Source organism: Tursiops truncatus, chromosome 2 (genome assembly GCF_011762595.2).
Source record: "Tursiops truncatus isolate mTurTru1 chromosome 2, mTurTru1.mat.Y, whole genome shotgun sequence".
NCBI lineage: Eukaryota > Metazoa > Chordata > Mammalia > Artiodactyla > Delphinidae > Tursiops > Tursiops truncatus.
The window spans coordinates 157,771,169-157,786,601 of NC_047035.1; the positions used below are offsets into that span (position 1 = coordinate 157,771,169).

General features: G+C 39.8%; 2 protein-coding genes across 15 annotated transcripts in view; one reads left to right on the top strand and one right to left on the bottom strand.

Annotated features, from left to right (window-relative positions):
* PDSS1 (decaprenyl diphosphate synthase subunit 1) overlaps window positions 1-4,636 on the bottom strand; it is a 62,508-nt gene extending 57,872 nt beyond the window's left edge. For 2 of the 7 annotated variants that reach the window (XR_004525373.2, XR_004525374.2), the window contains exons 1-2: window positions 4,369-4,626; window positions 454-518 (exon numbers count right to left, since the gene is read on the bottom strand). Coding sequence is in view for 5 of the 7 variants with exons in the window: in XM_019933310.3 (XP_019788869.1) it covers window positions 454-518; window positions 4,369-4,503 (200 nt within the window). In the remaining 2 variants the exon portion in view is untranslated. Of the gene's footprint in view, window positions 1-453; window positions 519-4,368 lie in introns of all 7 variants that reach the window. The other 5 variants (XM_019933308.3, XM_073801587.1, XM_019933310.3 and 2 more) reach the window with 4 other exon arrangements.
* Window positions 4,637-4,721: 85 nt separating this feature from the next.
* LOC101327569 (protein adenylyltransferase SelO-like) overlaps window positions 4,722-15,433 on the top strand; it is a 28,313-nt gene continuing 17,601 nt past the window's right edge. For 3 of the 8 annotated variants that reach the window (XM_033852379.2, XM_073801579.1, XM_073801578.1), the window contains exons 1-8: window positions 4,722-5,172; window positions 8,511-8,629; window positions 9,248-9,376; window positions 10,628-10,692; window positions 10,775-10,831; window positions 10,923-11,021; window positions 11,211-11,278; window positions 13,804-13,891. In XM_033852379.2, coding sequence (XP_033708270.1) covers window positions 4,866-5,172; window positions 8,511-8,629; window positions 9,248-9,376; window positions 10,628-10,692; window positions 10,775-10,831; window positions 10,923-11,021; window positions 11,211-11,278; window positions 13,804-13,891 — 932 coding nt within the window. In that variant the 5' untranslated portion in view covers window positions 4,722-4,865. Of the gene's footprint in view, window positions 5,173-6,546; window positions 6,652-8,510; window positions 8,630-9,247; window positions 9,377-10,627; window positions 10,693-10,774; window positions 10,832-10,922; window positions 11,022-11,210; window positions 11,279-13,803; window positions 13,892-15,433 lie in introns of all 8 variants that reach the window. The other 5 variants (XM_073801580.1, XM_033852380.2, XM_033852381.2 and 2 more) reach the window with 5 other exon arrangements.

Sequence of the window (15,433 nt, forward strand, 5' to 3'; positions counted from 1 at the left end):
CCTAGAGCCCATGCTCCGCAACAAGAGATGCCACCGCAATGAGAAGCACACGCACCACAACAAAGAGTAGCCCCCCCCCCCATTGCTGCAACTAGAGAAAGCCCGCGCACAGCAACAAAGACCCAATGCAGCCATAAATAAATAAATGTTCCTTTAAAAAAAATAAAGTATATGGGATGATGTGTGTAGGTTGTATGCAAATATTATAGGACTTGAGCATCCCCAATTTTGGTATCTGAGGTGGGGGCGTGGCTAGAACCAATCCCCCTCCACCATACCAAGGGACAACTGTATTCCCATTTTTTCAAAAGGCAGAGATCACACAGAGCAGATATTGTGGCACTTAGTTAAACAGCATATCCAATTTGTTGGACTAGCCCATCACAATTTAGAATAGAAATTTACTGGCAGTATGGCCAATAATTTTAGTTGCAATACGGATTATAAACTTACCGTGATATACTATACATATTTGGAAAGGCAGATGTTAAACTCTTCACAAGATTAAAATAGGACATCTATAAAATAAAAGTATTAAGAAACTTGTAAGAATATTTGTGAAAAACTTGTTTATAACACTAGATAAATTAAAACTCCCATAATTTATAATAAAAGTAACCTTTTAGTTGTCCATTTAGACTGCAGACTTTAGAAAAAAATAAGTTTTCTTTCCTTATTACAAAAGCAATATTCGTCATTACAGAAAATATAAATATAAAAAAGCAGAAAATAAAAAGCATCTATAATCTATCCCTTCCCCCAAAGACTGCTCCATATTCACATCTATCTTTCCAGATCTGCAATTCCCTTGCATTTAGCTAAGAGTGGGCAGAGAATAGTAAGGATTAGTGTTGTTTACACTCTTTTAAAGTCTTAACTTGTTTTAAAACAAAGAATAATCAAGATCCCAAAAGCATCTGCCCAGACAGTGAAAAAGAAAGGATTTCAATGTTAAGGAAGAAATTTACAGTTACACAAACACTGCCTATTTCAAGCCACTGTTCCTGAATATACTTGGAAATGGTACTTCTTGAAAAGTAATGTCAACAAACAAGCAAGCCCAGCAGCACATTTTGATAATATTAATGAGAGATCAAGAACAACAAGAGACGACTTCTAAAGGATTCAGAGGTGGTGCCGACAAATAGTTCCAACAATTATTGTGCACAGCAGTGGGGACCCACAGACACAGCAGCTAACTTGAAGAATTCAGGGACACAGGCATTTCAAAAATTACTAATTTACTAATCTGATGTGTGAAGGGCTCTTACAGAATACTTGAAGAAAATATCTTGACAAAGGATGGATTTAGCAGTAGAAAAAGAAAACGAAGGTAATAAAGCCTTACAATTTGACTCTCACAACTACTTGTTCTTATACAGCCGGGGAACCTGAAATTCAGAAAAGTCTGAAAAACTGGTAATACGGGTATGTTTACAATATATCAAAAGAAAAGAGCACCTACAGCACTGTGTGCATTATGTGATTCCACTAAAAATGTGTACACCCACACACAAAAAATCAGAAAACAGGGTTTAGAAGCATATAAACCAGGCTATTAAAAATAGTTATTTTGGAATAAATAGGATCGTGGGAGCTTTTTGATTTATTCTTTTAAAATTCATATTTTCTGAATTTTCTTTAGTGAACACACCCTGCTTTAGACATACTAAAATGACAATAAAGGTTGACTTTGCCAGGCAGGCAGTGGCCAAAGAAGGCAGTCCTGAGTTCTATTTTCACCATAGCATTATATTCATTAAACCAGTAAGGACATTTATGACACCCTAGGCATTAAAATGTCCTACGGAAAAGAAGTGATAATCCTTTCATTTTACCATTACATGACACTTAACCTACTTCTGTCAGCCTTCATGCGTGAATGATTCACACGAATTTAGGGTTTATTATGATGCTTATTCAGTCTGAGACCTAACCTCTAACTTGGGGTGAAGAGTTAAAATTACACAGCTAGTACAGAGGCTCTTAACTGGGCAGTGCAACAGTGTAGCTTGTTGAAAGCCTGGAAGGTGGATCTTGGCTCAGATCCCAACATTTCCCGGTAGTTACCTTGAGACAGCTTTCTGATAATCTCTACTCACAGAGATGCTAAGATTAATTGAGAGATCATATGTAAGGCTCTTAGCTGTGTACATTTAATATGGTATGTACTCAACCAAGCTGTCTTCTGCTTTAAGAGTACCTTCAGGCGGGCTTCCCTTGTGGCGCAGTGGTTGAGAGCCGATACAGGGCACACGGGTTCGTGGCCCGGTCCGGGAAGATCCCACATGCCGCGGAGCGGCTGGGCCCGTGAGCCATGGCCGCTGAGCCTGCGCATCCGGAGCCTGTGCTCCCCAGCAGGAGAGGCCACAGCAGTGAGAGGCCCGCGTACCGCAAAAAAAAAAAAAAAAAAAAAAAAAAAAGAGTACCTTCGGGCAATGTTTCCCAAAGTGAGGTTAGAGGTGCTCAGGAGAACAGGAAAGTATTCAAAGGGAGTGGTGTGACCGGAGCCACTTGGTGTGCCACTGCTAGCAAGGCAACAACCATCTCCCAATTCCGATTTTGTGTCTTTCCATCACATATTCTCCCTGAAAGCCAACCTTGCCTCTCATGAAGTTACTTTTTTTAAAAAAGAGAAAATGTTGAGTAAGAATCAAGACATACTGACAAGCGATTTGTTACAATCATATACACACTGGTTTCTGTCCTATTCCAAGATGTTTGAACACTACCAATGAAGAAGTTGAGAGAACATACAAACATCAGGAAAAATGGAGCTGTGCTGGGAGAGACGGGCGTGGCTTTACTGTTGTTGCTCTTCGTCCCCAAGGACTATCAGGCCCTAACGGACTTGAACTAGCCACAACACACCCTCCTGAGGCAGACACCAGAAGGCTCATGTATTTACAGTGAAAAATACCACTGACACGAATCAGAAATACACGGTACTGGCATTACCAGCAAGGCTCCTCCTTGTGGTCATTAAGGCAGACATGGAAGACATCCAGCATATTCTCTCCAGGAAAGCACCCTTTCTGTGGCTAAGATAATTGTTTAATGGGCATGGAATTTAAAAATAAATAAATAAATAAGGAGCATCAAAGAAAAGAAGTATCAGTAGCATCAGTGGTGGGTGCATCCATCTCTCCAAATAACATCCTCATCTGCGGTACTGGAAATATCTGAAGGCTGGCTAGGACAGTATTGAAATGGATCCCAGCAGACTCTCTTTCTCCCATATCTCTCTTTACTGCCTAATCCAGACTAGCCCAGCGGCCATTCTCTCTCCAAATGTCTATTTTGGATAAGTTGTGATTATGTATGCATATGTATCCCAAAGTAGACATTTAGAAATACTACATATTTCATATTGGGAAATGGTCTTTGATGGACACGGAAGTGCACCAAATCTGACTGAAACGGAAGAGTCCTAAATTCAAATAAACTTTAAAAAAAAATGAGCCTGGAGGATGAGAGGAGAACACATACAATTACTATGTGACCGGAGAAGTCTCTAAAAGGACAGTGAGTCCACAGGCCTTGCGTGGTTATGCTTACCAGTACGAGCCTAGCCTGTGGTACGCCAGGAATTAATCACTACAAAGTGCGGCAAAGGACTCACAGAGCCATAGAAACTTGTCAATACACAGGAGCTAAACTGACCGGAAAGGGAGAAAAATGAGATGGAGTCCAAAGGCAACAGGGGAGAGCGTCAGGGAGTCACGGTTAGTGCTCAGATTCTGACTCTGCTTCAAGAAGTCATAGGTCGATTTAAAAATCAAGGTTTCTCCACTTGCGACATCCTCAGGCCTCTTCTCCTTCCAGCCCGTCCAGGTGTGCCCTCCCTCCGAAACAACTACCGCAGGACTGAACTCCGGTCCACTCTAAGCATCAGCCCTGCGTTCTCCACGAGACTTTTCCGCCTATTCCGAGGCTACACGGACCCTCCGTATCTCTGAGCGCTCAGAGCACCTTTTGCTCTAAAATCCCAATTAAGTTCTGTTGCCCCCGAAGCCCTGGCTGTAACTCGAAAGGAAACACCTGCAGACGCTCTCCACGCTTTACGCATACCCCAAGAGACCACTGGGCCACACCTGCGTTTCCCCGGGACCTGGCTTCTCACCGTCCCTTCCCCACACCCGAGACGCTCCCCCGTCCCCAGGACACGGCTCTGCAGCCCCGCGCGGGTCGCCCACCCCTCGGTTCTGTCCCGTCCTCGGTGCCCCGCCAGCCCTGGGTCGCGTCCCAGCGCAGCCCCGCAGCCCCCGCCCGCCGCTCGTGCAGCTCGCCCTCATTCATTCTGCGGCGCCGCTGTCATTAGTGCGGTGACCTCTGCGCCCAGCTACGGCGCGCGCTACCCGGCCTCACCTGCGCGCGGGATGCAGCGGCGGCGGCGGCGCGCAGCCCGGACAGTCCCGCGCGGCCGAGGGAGCCGGGCCCGGGACTCCGCGCCGCCGGCCTCCAGGAGCAGCCGCGCCGCCACCGCCACCAGCACGAGGCCATGGTCCGCGTCTGAAAGTCGCGGCAGAGCTGCAGCCCCGCCTCTGGCCCGGCGGCCCCTCCTGCCGGAACCCGGAGCCGGAAGCCCGGCAGCGGAAGAGCTTCTGCCTCGCCAGCCCCGCCCCTTCTCGCTTCTCCCGAGGGCGCGTCCCGCCCCGGAGGAGGAGGAGCGGCCGCAGGGGGCTGAGCGGCGGTGGGGCGGCTAGATCCCCTCGTAACCCCGCCCGCCCGCCCGCCCGCCGCTGGCTCGGGAGAAACTAGCGTGATCTTCCTTCTGGGGAGCGGCCTCCCCCGACCCCGCCCAGCCGGTGCCTCCAGCAGTCTCCGCAAAAATGCACCCGTGTTAGACCGGCTGTCATCTAGAAATGCTACAGGGCGCCCGACGAACAATCACGAACTTTCCTGTTGCGTATTTAGGCAGAAGTAGGACGCGAAGCATCGGGTTCCTGTCGTGCTGCCTAATCCGGAGGCTCCAGTTTCCGCGGCTGCTTCTCTTGGGTGTTACCTGCCACGCCGTCGTCTGCTCCTTATGGCGACCTGGCCTTGCAGGAAGTGCCAGCCTTTTGCATCTTCACAGTAACAAGTCAAACCCCGAGCAGGGCTATTGTGAAAGAGAAGTTAGATTAGCCTCGTCTCTCGACTTCTGGACGCTCTCCTCTGAAAACCTTATAGGTATATTGTGGCCTAGTTTGGCAATCTTGCTCACATCTGGATATGTGAGTCCCGCTCGTGGGTGTACTGAGCTGTGCGAAGTTGTTTAATATTTGGTAATGTTGAACCTACTTGTAACCAGCCCGGGGAATACTGGAGAATGGACAGGATTAATGCCCGTTAAGGGTTAGAAAGACCTTTCCTTAATTCTGTGGCCAGATCTACTCTTCTCATGGTAATGAGAGGGTGTCTTTATAAGAGAAGTGATATAATTAATCATTCAGTACATGCGTACAAACGCACAAAGCCTGTCAGAGAAAGTGTAAGCATTGGGGATACAGAAATAGAAGAAGCTTAACTCTGTCCTCAAAAAATTCACTCTTATGAGAAAATAGACCAGCAAACAGGCAAATGTGATGCTCTGATTTTTTTCTTGTTCTTCTGACTCATGCATTTTGCATTAAAGAATGCAAGTACCCGTATAGCTGAGCACATTTTTACATTTATCTTCAAAATTTTTTAACTGAATAAAAGCATATAATAAAGAAGTTTTTTAAAATGTCAGTTTTATTGAGGTTTTTTTCCCCTAATTTTGAAGAATATTATATAAAAGATGTCAGGTGCTTTACAAATTAAGGTTGTTAATATGCACCTGTGGCTTATCTTGATCGAGGTTTATGTATTAAGAACTATCCACAGGTGGAGTTGGCCAAAATAGAGTGTTGCAGTAAACACTTGTACTTGCAACAATCCTGTGACTTAGAATATTTTCATTTGCCCTTTTCTTATAGGTAGAGAAACATATAGGAATTAAGTGTCTTGCCCAAGCTCACATAGTTGGTAGATAGAGCACTACACAATTCTGTTATGCCATTTTCATTTAGAAATTGTTTACCCAGATTAAAACAATAACCTAGCTCTTAAAAAGATGTAATTTGGCAAAGCTAAGTAGGGGGGAAGGCAGATGAAATTTGTGAAGGCCTCCACCATTATAGTATAGCTAAACTTCCCATGAACAATAACCCACCAACAGGACATGCAGAATACAAAGTAGTTCCTTTGACCCAACTAGGCCAAGCATGAGTCTAGAAAGTTAAAACATTGTCTAAGCTGTGCAAGTAATTGCCAAAGAACAGACTCCTGTCGTGCACAGTCTAGAAATGGCTTGGGCCTTTTTGACTGCACTTATACAAATGAAACAGCTAGCCACACTGATAAAAATGGAATAAGTGTACAGTTGAAACATTTTCAAAGTTATTTTGATATTGGAGAATTGGCTACACTCGAAGACATTTTATTTCCATAATGATGATACTGTTCAAAACATTAGGTAGGACCAGGTTTTACAGCCAAGGAGAGATTACATACAAAATATAACCATATATTGTTTCATAGTACTGCATAGAAACACCTCATCCTGATGTTATTAGATAACTGATAAATGAATTATCAATGTAACTCTGGTAACAACATTGATTGAGAGAAGAGTTGCACTGAAAGGTGAGCAATTTTTGTGCATTTCATATTCTTAGACCAAACTGAATTCTGAAGACTTGAAATAATACCCTTATTTCTACTACCGATTTCTCTGAAATGTTAAGATAACGGGTTAACATGCATTTGGAATTTTCTCTGGGGTCTTAGTCTATGACTGATTAGTTCGCTAAATGTGACAAGGGTGAGGACTGGTTACCTCTGAAGCAATTAGTCTTTTTTGTTCCCTGGCCAGTGATCACAGGTGTTAGGTGATCAGCTGCCTTGCCAAAATGTGAGTCAATCAGTACAAAAAAATAAGTATTAGTGAAACGTTATATACTGCCCATGCTCTACTAAAATTTTAGAGCATCCTAAAAGATAATGCATTAATTATATAATTTAGTTTATTTCCACACAGAGGCTCTCCTAAAAGAGAAGAAAATACACTATTGGATCATCTGCTCCTAATCATAGTCAGGTTTTCTTGATGGATACTAAAATCTGTTTTTTGGTTGACTACCCATTTGTTCCCCCATGATGCTGCCTTATTCACCATGTACTTAGGGGAAAGTGTAAAGAGCTAAATCTGACCCACGTTTGCGTGTTTTTTACTCATATGGAGAAGATATAAGAATTCTCTTGTTTCTATTATAACTGACATTTAGTTCACCTAGGCTTGTGTGGAATAAAAAGGAGTTATTCCAAACAATTGAACAAATTGACATGATGCCACCTTTCTCCACTGATTCAAAATATTGTTTTCATTATATAGGGAATTCTTACATTACTTTGGACTATTTCTGTGCTTTTTATGGAGTCCCATTGATTTTTACATCTATTTTGGGGATAGCAATATTTTTAGTTATTTTTACAATTTTTAAAATGATAAGGAAGCTCCCATTTCTGTTATTAAAAAAAGTGTTTTCTCAGATTTACACTTTCTTTCTTCAAAAAAAATATCCTACGATTTTTGACTGGATTTCCATTATGTTTAGTAAATAATTTGATTTGATTTCCATTATGTTTAGTAAAAATTTGGTGACAGTGACATCCTGATAATATCTCTATCCAGAAACATAGGTTTTTGTGTCCCTTGTTTTAGTAATACACCTGTCCTCTTCTATTTTTTGTTTTAATTTGTTTGGATTAGGAAAACATTAAGATTTTAAGAATTGTACTTAAAAGTAAACATTTTCTGAGTATCTAAAGCATGCCCAAAGCTCTCTTTTTTTCTCTACAGCTTTTTAAATAAAGTATATGGGCTTTAGTGCATGGACTTCATGAAACATAGTTTATCTCTTTAGAGGCAATTTTTAGAATTCTAGCCCTGTGAACAGGCACGTATCAAATGTTTTGAAGTTTCTGATGGGATTGGAAGCAGTTTTGTACATTTAGTAAAACCATCTGTTGCCTGGTTTAGAGTTATTTATGTATGTATCTGTTTCCTTCAATTAATTATGATTTTTCTGAAGGGCAGAAAGAATGTGATTAAGTGTCAAATATTTTTTTGGTTGGATCTACTGGATTGGCCAGTACTGTAATTCTGATACTGTAATGCAGCTCACCTCATTTTATTCATATATTCTTATTTATAAATAAATTGCACATCCCGTTGGTCTCCCATAAGTGAAAATCTTTGAAGACAGGGTATGTGTCTTGTTTTAAACTTTTTTCATCTCCCATCTTCTTGGACAGTTTAATATACTGTAATATATGAATATTGAATAGATATGGTTGAAAATAAGTCTTTAAATAACAAAGTATGAACAAAGTAGTAGTTTAAGTTGATTTTGTTAAACAACTGTAGGCTTTCTAAGGACGATTAATGCTGTATATGCAACAAATGAGAACATTAAGAAGGGTTGTCTTTTTTCTTTTATCAGCTGTGTTGCCAATTGATCCTGTTAAAGAAAATTATGTGCGTAAAGTGAAAAACTGTGTTTTCTCAATTGCCTTCCCCACTCCTTTCAAATCAAGAGTACATCTTGTAGCAGTTTCAAAGGTTAGGCTTTACTTTTTCACAACACTTAACTCACTATAACTTTTGTCTAAAAAATTAGTAATATTTTTTTCAGAGTTAAATTGTTAATCTATTGATAAATGATTATCTTTGTGTTTAAAATTTGTAACTTGGAGAATGTCATTCTTAGAAGTCACTTTTTGATACTTATGCCTGGAGCCTAGTACTCAGTTTCATTTTAAAGTTATCTTACAAGGAAAACACACTTTTGTGGAAAAAAGGGGTAAATGAGTTAAATTCTTAGAAAGGGGCTCCAATAACAAATTCTAAATTATTCTCTCATGATATAGATGAATTTGGGATAACAATAGGACATTTATTTTTTTCTAGTTCCTTTAAAGAATATGTACTAGGAAGAATATTATTTTACCATGCATAATAAGAAAGCCATAACAATTTTAGAACTATCTAATAGACCTAATTTTCCCAAGTAGCATAAATAATCCTAGAAAGTATGGTACATCTCTTCTGAGAAAATATTAATGTAATTTTGGAAGAAGTTTATCCTTTTAATTTTCTTTCTTCCATAAAGTTTATTTTCTCAAAAACTATTAAAGGATTACTTAAGTTTGTAAGAAGATTTTTCTTTTCCTGCCTCAGCAAGTGCTAGAAGATATTTTGGACCTTGATTTATCTGTCTCAGAAACAGATGATTTTATCCAGCTTGTAAGTGGCGAAAAGATAGTACCTGGATCCATTCCATTGGCTCACAGATATGGGGGCCACCAGGTAAGAGTAGCACCAATATCACTTCCTTATGCAAATATAAACAGCTGGTAGAAATGCTATCCTATTGAAGAAGTTATTTTGCATTAATTTCTAATATTAGTGTATTGAGACTTCAAGATGTTTCTAAAAGAATGTGTCATATATAGATTAGCTGATGTGATTTCTTGTGATGAAGCTAGGGTGTAAGTTTTTCTAATGGAATTGAGAAAACTGGGGCAGCACAATATAACATTTCTGTGATTATCGCTAGAGAATTCATTCAGTGGAGTTTTGGCAAGAGATTTAGGCAAAGTCAGGCCACACAGTGAGTCAATATAAAAGCCTCAGAAGGGCAAATAGAATATAATTTTGCCAGGATAGCTGTAGAACATTTTTAGAACTGCTAGAAATTAAGTCAGGATTAATTGGGGATGTTATACATGCTGAAGCAATTAAGAAGGCACCTTCTAGAAATACAGCAAGACGTTGAAGCAAGTTCAATGTGTGGAATCTGATTTTAAAAAAAGGAGAGGAAACACAGAACCAATTGTTGAAATTGCTGTGACTTTCTTGTGAGTTAAAGATTAATTGATTAATTTAAGAGAATAGAGTGATGTTTAACTTAGCAAGTAATTGTTGGCAATAATAATAATTACCATCTTTTGAGCACTTGGGTGTGTTGGACACAATGCAAGGCATTTTGCGTATATGAACATTCATTCTTACAACAATCTGGCAAGGGTTTTCCCATTTTACAGAAGTGAAAGGTCAGTCTCAGTGAGATTAAGTTACTCAAACAAATTTCCACAACTAGTAAGTGGCACAGCTGGGAGCTGAACAACCACAAACAAATTTTAACAGAAAAGTTTGGAAACAGTTAACCATGTACATTCAAAAGCAATTTTTTCAGGTACAGTATGCTCCTGATTTTATATTGTATGTGTATAGTATAGGCAAATTTTCTACTAATAAATCATTCCTAGTTCCTATTCTGGAATTAAATAGATCAGTTCTCAGTATTCTACACCTAACAAACTTGAGCTCAGCTATAAGATGATGAAGAAATTAATTATATGTCTTAAATTTATGTTTTTTAAATGAATTTCAGTTACGTCTTATGGATTGAATTTTATTTTCACCTTTATTCAGGTTGTTGATTGTTATAATCTTAAAAATGCACTATTCCATTTTCAATTTTGACAAGGTAACTTTGATTATAAATTACAACAAAAACTTTAAAGGTTAATAAACATGAATAATTTTCCCTTTTAGTTTGGGATATGGGCAGATCAGCTCGGGGATGGAAGAGCCCATCTTATTGGAATTTACATGAACAGGTACTACATGTTTTCTTGAATAATAGCTTTTCTGCTCAATATTAACACAAATCTGCTAATATTTAGGTTTTTTTTTTTTAAGGCAGGGTGAAAAGTGGGAGCTCCAATTAAAAGGCTCAGGAAAAACCCCATACTCCCGGTACTTCTTTTTTTTTTTTTTTAGTCATCTAAATAAAAATTGGTGTTATCTTAATTATAACTGAAAATCTTTTTTATCATATTACCCATAGAAATGGCGACGGCAGAGCTGTGCTTCGTTCCTCCGTGAGAGAATTTTTGTGTAGTGAGGCTATGTACTATCTCAGAATTCCCACTAGCAGAGCTGCAAGGTAATTCCTCTTCCCTTGAAGCTAACTTTCAGGACTGCATCATGTTATCTCCAGAAATGTGTCAGTCAAGTGAGCAGATAAACCCCCAATAGCATGATTTCTCATCGTTTCTTATAGTTTTAGTTACTTCTTGAGAGCTTGCTAGAAGTACAGTACAGTATAACTTTGTTTGATTCTCTTACCTTTCAGTCTGGTTGTAAGTGATGATGCAGTATGGAGAGATCAGTTCTACAATGGAAACGTTGTGAAAGAACGAGGTAATAACAGTTCTTAGAACACTTACATAAAATTAGACTAAGTTCTTCAGGAACAACAGAAATTGGGCATCTTTGCAGTCTTCTTAAAACATGACCTGGGGATCTTCATGATGTAATTTCAGTGTTATGATATTATAATAGAATATCCTTTCCCACACCCTTACATCACTAACCCATCCTTTTCTAACAACAAACTTCTGGGAAGTTAACCTGGGAAGTTTATGAACAGCCAGCAAAACATTATAAAGCCAGTGCATGAACATTCATATACTTCCTTCCCAGGAGACCCCCTCAGACTTTACCTCAGATCCTGATTGCTCTTACTTCATGTTTACTTCCAATAAGTTCGGTTAACTTTTCCTTCAGCTTTTAGTAGGTCAGAAATAAATTAGAAAGGGGATGAGAAAGCGCCGTAGAGCAGTGAAAAAGGAAGAGTGAGAGAAACTTGACTCTGAGTCTCTGGAGAGGCAGGAGACCTGAAAATCAATAAGAAACATATTTAACTATTTAAAATGCAGAGCTATTGAGAACCGCTGACAGCCCTACTTGTTTTATTGGGCCCGTTGGATCACTGTGTTACGGGCCAGCGTTTTTACTGCTGTTTATAGTGATTCAACAAGAGAACATTTTATGTTCTTTATGCTTTGGGAAGAATATGTTTTGATAAGGTTTTCATAATAATCCCCCTAGAGTATTCATGTTAATTAAACATGAATTAAAGGTTATTTATCTTTAAGGCATCTCTCTCTCTCTCTCCTAATATTATCTGGATAAAATGCATACTATTACTGCACATGGGGCTTTAACAGCTATTTAGGTCTTTTTGTTTATGGTGATTGGAAATGAGATTCCGATCACAGACTGTTAATATGATGGGCACAATACTACTTTTATGTCTGTGACATGTATATTGTTAATGTGAATTTTTTTTTGGCCGCGCCTCATAGCCTGTGGGTTCAATCCTGACCAGGACCTGGTCGGGATTGAACCCAGGCCCTCAGCAGTGAAAGGGCAGAGTCCTAACCACTGGACCACCAGGGAATTCCCTGTTAATCTGAATTTTGAATTAGATGGTTTGGAAACCAAACTGAATGGTTTCAAATTATCTCAAGTATTTCTCCTTTTTAGGCCGTTCATAGAATTTCCACATCTAAGTCATATACAGATATTTTGATTGTGCTTTTCCCTAATATTTGCCCAGCAGACACTGTAGGAAAAGAGCTGGACAGGCAAAAAGAATATGTGAAACCTCTAACTGGCTCTGTGGGAATTGATTTGTGACTTTGGGCAAGTCACATTTTCCCCCTGTTTCTCCAACTAAAATGAGGGGTTAGATGAGATGACACCTTCTATGTCTTTCAGTAATGACATTCAGTGATTCAATGGCTATTTATAAAGCAAACATTCAGAATCATCTATTGAGCTCTTTTTTTTCTAAATGAATGTATTTTTATTGCTAAAAAAAAAAAACCACATGAAAATAAATATTCAGATTACTAGCGTGAATGAGTCCTGACTATATGGATAACTTAGTCAACCCAGAAAATACTAATTAGCCCTTTTCTGTGCATACCACTGGACTCATCTCTGGGGGTCCAGGAGTAATAAGTATATACCGTGGTCCCTGGTCTTAAGAAACTCAGTCTTCAGACACTATAGCAATAGTGTCTATAGCAATAGACACTATAGACTCCATAGCAAATGAATAATAAATAATCTGAGGTTAGGAAAAGGGCAATCCGGTTAGCTTTATGGAGGAAGTGGGAAATGACCTTGAGCACAAGATTAGAAAGTTAGCAAGGATTTCAGTATGGAGAGAAGAGGGGTTGAGGCAGGGAGAAGTGAACAGAGGCCCAGAGGTAGCAGCGAGTATGGTGTTTCACTGAAGGACAGCACCAGCAGAGCAGCAGCTTTGTCATCTGGGATAGACCTCACCTTGACATGGAAACACGTGTCAGTACAGCATTCCTTATAAGAAAAAAGCGTGACTTCATTTACTAATTGTATTACTAATGTCTACGATCAGAACGGAAGGCGGAAATAGAAGGCTACAAACAATCACAAAATGCATAGATTCACTGTATTTCTTCAGCATATTCATAAGTTAGAACATATGCAAATTTTTTAAATTGAAGTTAATTTCCAATTAGTTACACAAATAGAAGTCATGTACAGGGACTGTGCCACAGAAATATTCCACTAATTCTATATTTCAGGGTGAGGTACAGGGAAAAGGTCACAACTGAGGAGACAGTGGGAGCCTAACAGTTTAACCAAGCAGCATCTCACTAGGCTGGGGCCTCAGTATTTCTGAAGGTGTTGTGGTTCCTCACATTCTAACTGATTCAGGCATAAAGAAAGACAGAAAAATCCTTGACCCTTTCTAGGATGTAAATTAATTGTTTTTCTGATAAATCCAATCACTGTATTCTTTTTTATTAAAGTCATTTCATTTTAAAGAAAAACATATGCTGTGTTTGCGTAGTTTAAAATAGTTTATGCTAAAATAAATGTTTCTTTTCCAGGTGCAGTAGTGCTGCGTGTTGCAAAATCATGGTTTAGAATTGGATCGTTAGAAATTTTGGCTCATTATGGTGAACTGGATTTACTAAGGTTAGAAAACCATTTTTTCCAATGGTAGAAGACAATTGAAAGAAATGCTTATTTATGTGCTGTGAAGTTAAAATATTTTTGGTTTTCTTGTAAGTAAAACCCAAACTTTCAATTAATAGATATTTTCAACACTTGCTGTGTGCCTAATATCGTGTGGGTTTCTATGAGGCGGAAAAAGAAGGGTTTAGACCCAGTAGACCCTTTTCTCAAGGAATGCGTTTATCTAGTGTGCAACCCAGGTGGAACTGAGGGCCTCTGTGCTACCCAGACACCTGGGTGGAAGTGACTCAAACTCCCCAATTCTGCAATTCCCTTCCAAGTTCTGGGATTCCCAGGATGCGTCCTCTGTCTCATATGTCTTCTTTCCTGGACCCTGGTTTTGACATGTGTGTGATGCCTGTTTCATCCTGGGTTGACCCAGACATGAAGCTCAGTCCCTTCAACAGGACAATAGCAAACAAAGAACAGACTGAAATTGCACAAAGCACTTAAGAACAAACCTTACTGGAGATTTCTTCAGGGAAGACAGATGAATGGTTCCTTCAAAAGAGCAAAAGCTCTTCCCCTTGTGTCATGCAGTATATCTTCCATCAAACTCTGATGCCTTGGTGCCTGTGGAATCTGCACTCACAAAGTTTGTCTTCCTCAAACCAACTTAGCAGGACGTTTCTTCAAACAAAAACATTTACTCCCGACTTCCCTGGTGGCGCAGTGGTTAAGAATCCACCAGCCAATGCAGGGGACATGGGTTTGAACCCTGGTCCAGGAAGATGCCACATGCCGCAGAGCAGCTAAGCCTGTGCGCCACAACTACTGAGCCTGTGCTCTAGAGCCTGCGAGTCACAACTACTGAGCCTGCGTACCACAACTACTGAGGCCCACATGCCTAGAGCCCATGCTCCGCAACAAGAGAAGCCACCGCAGTGAGAAGCCTGCACACCACAACAAAGAGCAGCCCCCGCTCACTGCAATTAGAGAAAACCGGCGCTCAGCAACAAAGTCCCAATGCAGCCAAAACTAAATAAATAATTTTTTAAAAAAATTTACTCCTTTAAGAGGAATTCTGTTTCCATTTGTTAAGAGCATACAGTTCTAAAAAGCCATTAGAATATATAAGAAAAAAATTCTCTTAGACAAACCAGAATCATTTGGAATATGAATCCTACACTGTAGGTATCAGCTTAGTAAATCCAGATACCTGGTCCACGGAGAGAATGGGGAAAGGGAAGTGAACGCGCAGAGCAGAGAAGTCATCACCATTGTCACGACCGTCCTCTGAGTCTTTTTAGCAAATGTTTACTGAACTCAGGGCCATCCCAGCTTGTTGAGAGAGAGGTCTCCTCTCACTGGGCATTTTCACTTCTCATTTGTTTTTTTGGGTCACTTCTGCTCAGATTCACTATGTCACTGAAATTGTTCTATCTGGTGGTCATAGTTCAGTTATATTTCACTTATCTCTATGACATTTGATGTATATTGGTGAGCACTTTATCCTTAAAATGACTGGACTGGCTAACATGACTATGTATGTATTCCTTTTTG